Source organism: Balaenoptera acutorostrata, chromosome 14 (assembly GCF_949987535.1).
Source record: "Balaenoptera acutorostrata chromosome 14, mBalAcu1.1, whole genome shotgun sequence".
In the NCBI taxonomy this organism is placed as follows: domain Eukaryota; kingdom Metazoa; phylum Chordata; class Mammalia; order Artiodactyla; family Balaenopteridae; genus Balaenoptera; species Balaenoptera acutorostrata.
The window spans coordinates 22810921-22820639 of record NC_080077.1 but is presented as its reverse complement, the minus strand read 5'-3'; the positions used below and the strand labels follow the sequence as shown (position 1 = coordinate 22820639).

Genomic DNA, 9719 nt, shown 5'->3' with positions numbered 1-9719 from the left:
CTTTTTTCTGAAAAGTGACAGCATCATTCTTTCATAAAACGCTTCTTTTGCATCATTAATCTTTCAGGTATGTAAGCTTTAGCTTAATTCATTGAATTATTTCAACTGCATGTGTGTTTGAGCATGATTGTGTGTATCGTAAGTCTAATATTAGATAAATAGATAACAGTAACAGTCACTATTCAGAGATGACGTATAAGTAACCAAAGTCTGGCTTCCTGTTACTTTGAATGGTTAGTTTTTCCAAATATTGTTTAAATTTTGTTATGAATTTGTAATTATATATTACTTTTTCTGTTGTCATTTGATTAAATAATTAGTTTTACATGTATATGGATATGTGCATTTTTCAGTGCTACTTTTCCATTTTCCACTTCGGCTGCTTTTATAAGATTCTAAACTTCTGGAAGAAAAACTTCCCAGAATTTATCTTTTCTGGTGATGTGCCCATATCCTTTCAGCTTTTCCAGACCACCACAACCTTGTTAAGAGTCCTTCTTGATGTATAAACTCTGTATTCACTTGTGTAAGATATTCCCAGAGTCTACCTTGCCCCATGACACATTCACCATATGAGAAATTTAAAAACATACCCCAGATTCATAATTATATCTTCTAATCTACAAATGTATGAAAAATTTCATATCCTCTGCTACATTTATTTGTAGTAAAACTGATTTTCTTATTTTTAACATTAGTACATTCTCATGTTGGCTAAGTCAGAGGAATAAATATTTTCATATTCTTCATTCTCTAAAAGTATAAAACAGCGTGAGAACTGTGTGTAAATGTATAACCGTGAGCAGCATTATTTTTTTCAGTTTACATTTTAAATTGTGGCTTTAATTGTGACTTGCAAGTATACTGCCTCATCTAAATGGGAGCCATAGGTTTTTCAAGAGGTAATGACAGGTCCTTTGGAGGTTCCCAAGATATTTCTCTGACCTCATCAAATCCTGGAGTAACCAAAATTTTGGTCGGGGTAAAAGCTACCAGTGAGTCAAGTGGCACTGACTCAAACCCCATCCCGTGTGCCGTGGGAGACCCACTTCCTCCCAGTGTTTTGAGGGATTCCTGGGAGAGGAGGATAGGGACGGTCCTCTCTGACCTGAGTCTCTGCTCCCACTAGATAAATTCGATCACTTTGTGCATTTCTTGGTGTTACAGAGAACCTGTTACCTGCTCCTCAGCCAAACCTGGAACTGAGCCCCATCTCATGATTTCACACACATACACTCCTACAGATATGGAGGTCTTTGTGTCAGTAGCAGATTTTATTGACATTTTGGTGAAAAGTAAAGAAAGTTAACATTATAGAATGAAAACTTATAACACAAACTTTTTTTCATAGTTTAAGACCTAAAAGTTTAAACCAGATATTCCTTTTGGAATATGTCCCTTCTCCAAGAAGGCTCTGTTTTCAAACAGCTGCATAGGAGATGCCTTTCTCCTCCAACCAAGGCTTGAGTGGTTGGTCTTCATTCAAGATTTATCCCTAACCCAATTCTACATTTAAGGAAGAAAAGAAAGATTTTCCTACCAGGCCTGGACTTTGCAAGCCTGCCTCCCTCTGCACAGTGAAATTAAAATTAAGGCTTCGTATTCACATACTAGAAAATGTTTACTTTTTCCCCTCACAACAACCCCTAACACTTTTAAGTGGCACCCTTTCAGGTCTATAGGTATCAAAAAACTATGACCCCCAAATTCTTGGTGGCTTCTTATTTACGAAAAAAAAAAAAAAACAGACCACCCCACCTGACACATACCTAGCTCTGAAATGACCACAGTAAGAGCCTCAGCGCTATTCCCTGACTGGCCAGCCACACACCAGCACCAGCCTCTGGCTGTCTCGGCTGAGCCCCTCCCTACCAATCAAAGAACCCAGGGCCCACCTAAAGGCTTGGTCACGTGGGCCACGGTGGCCTCCATTTTCACTTGTGTCCCCAGCCTTGCAAATGATAGGAAGGGTCTGGTCATTTATTATGCAAGATAATGACCTCCTCTCCAGTTTGTTAGGCCCCCAGTGGTTTTGCTCTTCCAGTTATACTGGTGTGCAAAGAGCTTGGGTAACAGGGTAATGATAAAAAAAAATGTGCAACTCTCTCAAATAATGCTACATTTTTGTTTCATGGAGTGATCCACAAGAGTGCAATAAACGGAAATTCCAGTACAGGCATACCTCAAAGATTTTTTTGTGGGTTCAGTTCCAGACCACTGCAATAAAGCAAATATTGAGAGAAAATGAGTCACACGAATTTTGGGGCTTCCCAGTGCATATAAAAGTTATGTTTATACTATACTATAGCCTGTTAATATGCAATAGCATTATCTCTAAAAAAACAATGTAGATACCTTAATTAAAAAATTTTTATTGCTCTAAAAAATGCTAACCGTCATCTGAGCTTCAGTGAATCATAGCAGTAACATCAAAGATCACTGATCACAGGTCACCATAACAAATATAACAATAATGAAAAAGTTTGAAACATTGTGAAAATTACCAAAGTATGACACAGAGACCCAAAGTGAGCAAATGCTGTTAGAAAAATGGCTCAACTCAGAGTTGCCACAAACCTTCAGTTTGCAAAAGATGCAGTATCTGCGAAGTACAGTGAAGGGAAGCACAATGAAACGAGGTACGCATGTCCTGATTCACACTGTTGTTTTTAGCCCCTAAGATTGAGCTGAGATTCTAAGTGCTATCAGTGAACTTTCTAATAAAACAAAACACCGTTCTCATGAAAAGAGAGATTCTTACAACTGCTTCTCATGTTTTTGGTAGGACCTTCAAGGAACTGCCTCACAGTTGGATGGAAAAAACACTAAAGTTCTCACCTTCATTACCAATATTGGGTGTGGAATATCTGCTATTTTTTCAGCAGCTACCCTCCTGACATATGTTGCTTTTGAGTAAGTTTTTTTTTTTTTTCTATCTGCCAAATCCAGAGCTAACTGTCCCAGAATGTGAATAACAGAATTGCCTCAGCTTTTAAAAACACATGTACACTTTGTGAATCACGTACAGTGGTTCAGTTTTAATGTTCAGATTTCTTATAAGCTATATCACGAATTTCCCACGTTTAGAATCTTAATTTATAGTTACTATATTTCTATTGATAAAATGTATTTAAGCCTGTTAGAGATGATTAGCATTTAAGTAAATAACAATTGTATGAAATGCTTTCTACATGGTAAAAGATGAAAACATTTGCTTCACAAATCTTATAAGATTGGTTTTGAAACAGGACATTTTTTTTAAAAAAGGATCCTGACCTTATTAAAAATCAAGAAACATCAACAAATTTTAGGGAAATTGTTTTTTAACAAAAATATCATTTTTTATAAATCTAAAATTTTTCCTGGATTAAAAAAATCAATCTGTTGTAACCAATTAGAAATTTTGGAAACAGTTTTGAAATAAAATTAGTATTTAAAAAAGTCTTTATAATTTGCGAAATACTCCTATATCTTTAGCCCTCCTCCTAGTGGAACCATGTCATAAAGATGGTACTACCTAGGCTATTGCAGAGCTGTATAAGATACGAATTTACTGCCTGTGCTTAAAAGATTTATTTACAATATTATTCTCATATATCTTTCTTTTGTCCTTTTTTTAGAAAATTACGAAGGGATTATCCCTCCAAAATCTTGATGAACCTGAGTACAGCCCTGCTGTTCCTGAATCTCCTCTTCCTCCTGGACGGCTGGATCACCTCGTTTCATGTGGATGGACTTTGCACGGCCATTGCAGCCCTGCTGCATTTCTTCCTTCTAGCTACCTTTACCTGGATGGGGCTAGAAGCGATTCATATGTACATTGCCCTGGTTAAAGTATTTAACACTTACATTCGCCGATACATACTGAAATTCTGCATCATTGGCTGGGGTAAGCCTCCTAAATTATGTTTTCTTTTTTTCCATCATGGAAATCACTAGGTTCTCATAGGAAAATCCTATTTTGAAAGAATAGCACTGTTAAAAGAAACTTCAAAATTGTGAATGATGTGGATTTGATATACATAACCCAAGGAAGGGGCTTCCTCAGAACGGTGTTTTTAAAAACTGTTCAACATTCCTCACTAAAGTCAGGAGTAAAGGGAAAAAACCCTTGCTCTCCTGAGTCACCACCACCTTATTTCCTGTGTCCAGAGCCAGCCCACCCAAGTCTGAAGAAGCAGCTGGCAGACAGTGGTGCATTTCTATTATATTTCAAAATAGAAAGGCCAGCTCAGACTCGGAACTAACTCTACTCGCCCTAAACACATGCCCATGTCTTGGAAACCTGAGCAAGAAGGTTATTTTTGTGTGTGCAGCCAGAATACTGACAGAATTCTTGCTTTGAGCTTCTTACCATGATTCCTCAGCCACGCATGGACGGCTGTGTTAGCCTGTTTGCAGTCTTCTAACTGGGCTCCTTTATCTGGGTTTTGTATTGGACCAGGCATTTTCGAGCTTTCTCACAAATCTCTTTTTCAGATAGCAATGTAGAAATGAGATGTTTCCAAGGTGTTCAGTACCACCTTAGGAGGCAATGAAAGCACCTTTCAGGGAGTTCAGGTGGTGTAGCGTTTCCCCACTGAAACATACATGGAAATACTATATTGGTTCTCTTGAGAGAAAAGAGAAGACTATAAAGACTTTCTGTCCCCATTGTTTTCCCCCCAACTTTTTCTAAAGACTTTTCCTTCTATAGAAAGGGGCAAAATGAAGCTGTAGTTACCTTCTTACCTGAACTCAGGCAGTCTGACAGGTGTCATTAATGAAACTACATTTTCTGGTGAAGCATACAGTATAAATCAGGTCCTGGTACTCTAGTGGGTACCAGTAAGCAAACAGAATATTTAAATATCTGTCATTTAAGAGTAGGTTTAGATTGCTTCTAATTAAAGTTGGATGTTCCACACCACAAAAGGGATTTTATTGTTGTTTTTAACCAAGTTGCCTGTTCTAAGAAATTTGATTCTATGATATGGAGTGTTTTCTTTCTTTTTTCCCCCTTGCCATTATCAGTCTTATAAAGCAGTTTTCAGATGCTTCAGAAAAGTTGTTTCTATCATGGTCTTGTTATAACAGGTCTGCCTGCCTTAGTTGTGTCCATTGTTCTAGCAAGCAGAAACCAAAATGAAGTTTATGGAAAAGAGAGTTATGGAAAAGAACAAGGTGATGAATTGTAAGTAATAAAAGCTTGTTGGGAATTTATTTGTGATGAGTATATATCCTCTGTTTGCTGAAGTTTAATGTGAGTTTCCATCCCAATAGTGAGTGAGCTTCTATTTTGGAAGGTTGAAGTGTATTTGTATGTCTTTGCCAAGGTCTCTGCTACACCACAGATGAATTCAGTCAAATGCTCTGAACTGTGTGAGCTGCTTTTCCATATTAATGTTGTGCTTTCTCATCTGGGGGAATTCAGAAGAAGTGTAAGATACTGTCTTCTAGACACAGAAGACCTATTCTATCTGAGGAGATTCTGTGATTCTCCCACCTCCTTAAACCACACACATCTTCGAGAGAGTTAAGTAGCAGCATCGGACAGTGAAGGATAAAATGCCAATATGAGTGTTGTGTGGAAGTGGAGAGAATGGATCTTGAATAATTTGGAAAATTCCCTTCAGACTGTGAGATCACTGAAGCTAAGATTTTTAAACTATTCAGTTTTGGCAATTAGTTCTCTTGTATTTTATGTAGTACATGGTACTCAATATTATTATTTGTTGATTGACTGAATTACTGAATGAATAAAGAGCTTACTCCTGACTGTGATGCCACATTTCTGTGCACATTTCATGGATGGATAAAAATTTTATATCCAGTCAGTATCCAATCCTGTTCCATTCCTCCTGGCCTTCCCATTTATATTTCCAAAGTAGCAGTCAAAAGCCCCCACGAGAACTAGTGGGAAATAAAGCATCTAGGTCAGGAATTTCAGATTCTAGGGGAACTTCCATATGGAAAGAAAGATTAGCTCCAGGGACAAGCAGTGTCATTTTGGGGACCTTTAAAATAAGATATATTAAAAGTAGAAGTCAATACATATGTTCTAAATAAGGGAACTTAAAAAGTATGTGAGTCAACTCTTATAGGACTTTAAAGTATGACTTATTAAATTGTTGTGCCATCAACAACTTTCATTAATTGAGCATTTACTATATGCCAGGAATCAGGTTATAAGACTCAAAGATGTTCAAGACAGCTTTGCCTTTGTGAAGGTTGTGTTCCACCGTGAAAGACACAACCAAAATGATGACCATTTACATTAGAATTTTAAGATTAATTTAATTGTCTTAAATAATTCTTCTAATTTTTTTTGGTACCTAAGAACTTCCATAGTATTAGTTAGGCACTGGGGCATCTACAAATTGCAGTATTTTAATTTTATTCTTAGTTCCCTTTAAAATTACTTTCATCTATTTTCCGATCTATATCATTCTGAATATCAAGTGTATGCTTCCTGATCTCATAAGGATGTTATGATTGATGTAAGCCTTTTAATTGTGCATGAGAAGTGTCAGCATAAGAATATCAGAGTTCTACAATAAGGTCTCGCCTCAACTAAGCCAATTATATTAATAGGAATTATTTTGTCCACAGTAATGGAATCCACAATTATGTGTGTCTTAAATAAGTAGGATTTACTCTTCTCACATGATAAGACATGATAAGGTTTGGAAGAAGGCAACAACTGGCATTAATTTTGTGGCTGAAAATGTTAGGGCCAGCAATTCTGCAGCTCTCTTGGCCTTTCTTTCCTCGATATAAGATGATGACTACAGCTGCAGAGCTTGCATTCATGTTTGAAGCAGAAAGAAGGAATAAGGGCTTTGCCAGTTGAGTCTGTCAAGAACAGGTGTCAAAAATCCCTTAGCAGACTCTGCTTCCATTATCATTTTGTAGAACCATGTCCACATGGCTCTCCTTTAAATACAATGGAGATTGAGAAAGTTTCCCACCCTCAGGAGTGCAGGCGCATAAGGGAAAGGGGGTACACATGGTTTGGGGTGAGCCAAACAGAGTGTCTTCATGCCAAGTCAGAGTTCAGGAGACCACCTTGTTTTCTTAACTGTTGACTTAAATAACTAGGTATTAAGAGGATGACTATCCAAAACAAAGCAAAACAAAAAACAAAAAAACTATGTAAACATTGAGGAAGAAACTGAGGCCCAAGAAAACGAAGTGACTTTCTAAAGACATTTGAGGAAGGCCCAGCTATGAAATCTGCAGAAGCCCAAACTAAGCCAGGGGGAGTCTTTTAGGTAAACAGGGCATGATGATAAATTTCATTCTTTCTTGTCTCTTCTCCTTTAAGCTGTTGGATTAAAGATCCTGTCGTATTTTATGTGACCTGTGCCGGGTATTTTGGACTCATGTTTTTCCTGAATGTCGCCATGTTCATTGTGGTGATGGTGCAGATCTGCGGGAGGAATGGCAAGAGGAGCAGCCGGACGCTACGCGAAGAAGTTCTAAGGAACCTGCGCAGTGTGGTCAGCCTGACGTTTCTACTGGGCATGACATGGGGGTTTGCTTTCTTTGCCTGGGGACCTTTGAATGTCCCTTTCATGTACCTTTTCTCCATCTTCAATTCTTTACAAGGTAAGATAAATGGTAACCGCACCATTTTCCCTTTCTAATTTTACCATATTTGCAAAGAGCTTCACTGTTGGACAGATGCCATGCTAAGTTCCTAAGTCACTGTCCCAAGTGCTGAGCACAGTTCCAGGCACAGGGTGGGTACTCGTGAAAAAGGCCTTGAGTGGAGAGAAGAGGTAGAACGTCAGTTTGTTTATTTGTTTTCAGTGATATATATACCAAGCACCCAGAACTATGCCTGGAATATAGTAGGTGCTCAATAAATATATCTTGTTGCATGAGTGGATATGGGCAAGGAGGTGCCCAAGGGGAAGTGTAAAGAGAGGCACAGATAACGTTTGCTTTCTTTACAGTTTTGCTGAGTGTTGGTGCTCTCCATGGAACCATGTGGGTGTAGTGCTCTTGGCCAGAAGAATCTTTAGACTCTGTGCAGGGACAGAGCAATTCACTTTGATTCCTTGGTTCCTTGGATTTCAGAAAAAATACCAACAATCTAGTTCAGAAATGCTTATTTTTTCGTAAGATACGGCAGTCAATTCAACAATCTAACAAATGGCTTGCTCTGTTTAGAAATACAAGGCTTCCTTCAAGGAGCTTACTGTCATGCTTCAGATTCCGTAACACTTACCCTAGTGTACTGTAGGATGAATTTAACTTAAAAAAAAATTTTTTTTTATTGAAGTATAATTGATTTACAATGTTGTGCCAATCTGTGCTGCACAGCAAAGTGACTCAGTTATCCACATACAGACATTCTTTTTTTAATATTCTTTTCCATTATGATTTATCCCAAGAGACTGGATATAGTTCCCTGTGCTATACAGTAGGACCTTGTTGTTTATCCATTCTAGATGTTATAGTTTGCATCTACCAACCCCAAATTCCCAGTCCATCCCTCTCTCTCCCCACTCTCCCCTTTGGCAACCACAAGTCTGATCCCTATGTCTGTAAGTCAGTTTCTGTTTTGTAGATAGGTTCATTTGTGTCGTGTTTTACATTCCACATATAGGTGATATCATATGGTTTTTGTCTTTCTCCTTCTGACTTATTTCACATAGTATGATAATCTCTAGTTGCATTCATGTTGCTGCAAATGGCATTATTTCATTCTTTTTTTATGGCTGAGTAGTATTCCATTGTGTATATGTACCACATCTTCTTCATCCATTCCTCTGTTGATGGACATTTAGGTTGTTTCCATGTTTTGGCTATTGTGAATAGTCCTGCTATGAACATAGGAGTGCATATATCTTTTTGAATTATAGTTTTGTCTGGGTATATGCCCAGGAATGGGATTGCTGGATCATATGGTAATTCTATTTTCAGTTTTCTGAGGAACCTCCATACTGTTTTCCATAGTGGCTGCACCAACTTACATTCCCACCAACAGTGTAGGAGGGTTCCCTTTTAGGATGAATTTAACTTTTAAGCTTAAGTGAACATAAAGTATTTTTTTGAAAATTCAATAACATTCTATAAGACATTGGATATACCCTGTGTTGTTGATGAAACTCCTTAATGTTGGACGCACCATGAAGTCCACACTCCAGTAGGAATGAGGTGACAAAGTTTGGAATCTTTTTTAGCAGGGCAGTATTACTGGCTTACCTGAAGCTACTGGTCACACACTTGAAGGTGTCTGGGGAAGGAAGAGCTGACTAAAGCTGAACAAATCTGAGCTGGGATGGAAAGTTTGGAAATCAGGTTTGTGCTTCTCACCAGGTGAGATGCCTAGGTAGGAGCTCCCAACAGGTGTGTTCTAAGAAAAGTCTGTATTTACCTGCAGGAGAGTGTTTACTGCTTTGTATCATACGTATCTGTTTTGCTTCTCCTCCTAGGTTTCCCACTAGCTCATGAGCTCCTGTAGAAAAACCTGTCACTTAGAAGGTGCTCAATAATTGTTTGTTAAATCAATAATTGGATTGGTGGATGAAGAAGGGAGGGGCTTTGGGGATGGCCTAAATTCAATCTGAGACTCCTCCGGCATAAATATGCATTAATTAGTTGAGCAAATTTTATTCAGATTCATTCTCCCATAACAGAGGAACTATGTGGGCTCATTATCTTTAGTGAATAAAATAATAAGCCTCAAGTGCACCTCCACAAGTTGGAAACTGAAGAGGTAACATATG

The 9719-nt window shown here is 38.0% G+C and overlaps 1 protein-coding gene across 1 annotated transcript in view; it reads left to right on the top strand.

Annotated features, from left to right (window-relative positions):
- ADGRG6 (adhesion G protein-coupled receptor G6) overlaps positions 1-9719 on the top strand; it is a 132036-nt gene that overhangs the window by 106258 nt on the left and 16059 nt on the right. Inside the window, exons 18-23 of the mRNA XM_057528194.1 lie at positions 68-71; positions 1168-1288; positions 2786-2913; positions 3621-3889; positions 5077-5173; positions 7307-7590. Coding sequence (XP_057384177.1) covers positions 68-71; positions 1168-1288; positions 2786-2913; positions 3621-3889; positions 5077-5173; positions 7307-7590 — 903 coding nt within the window. The remainder of the gene's footprint in view (positions 1-67; positions 72-1167; positions 1289-2785; positions 2914-3620; positions 3890-5076; positions 5174-7306; positions 7591-9719) is intronic.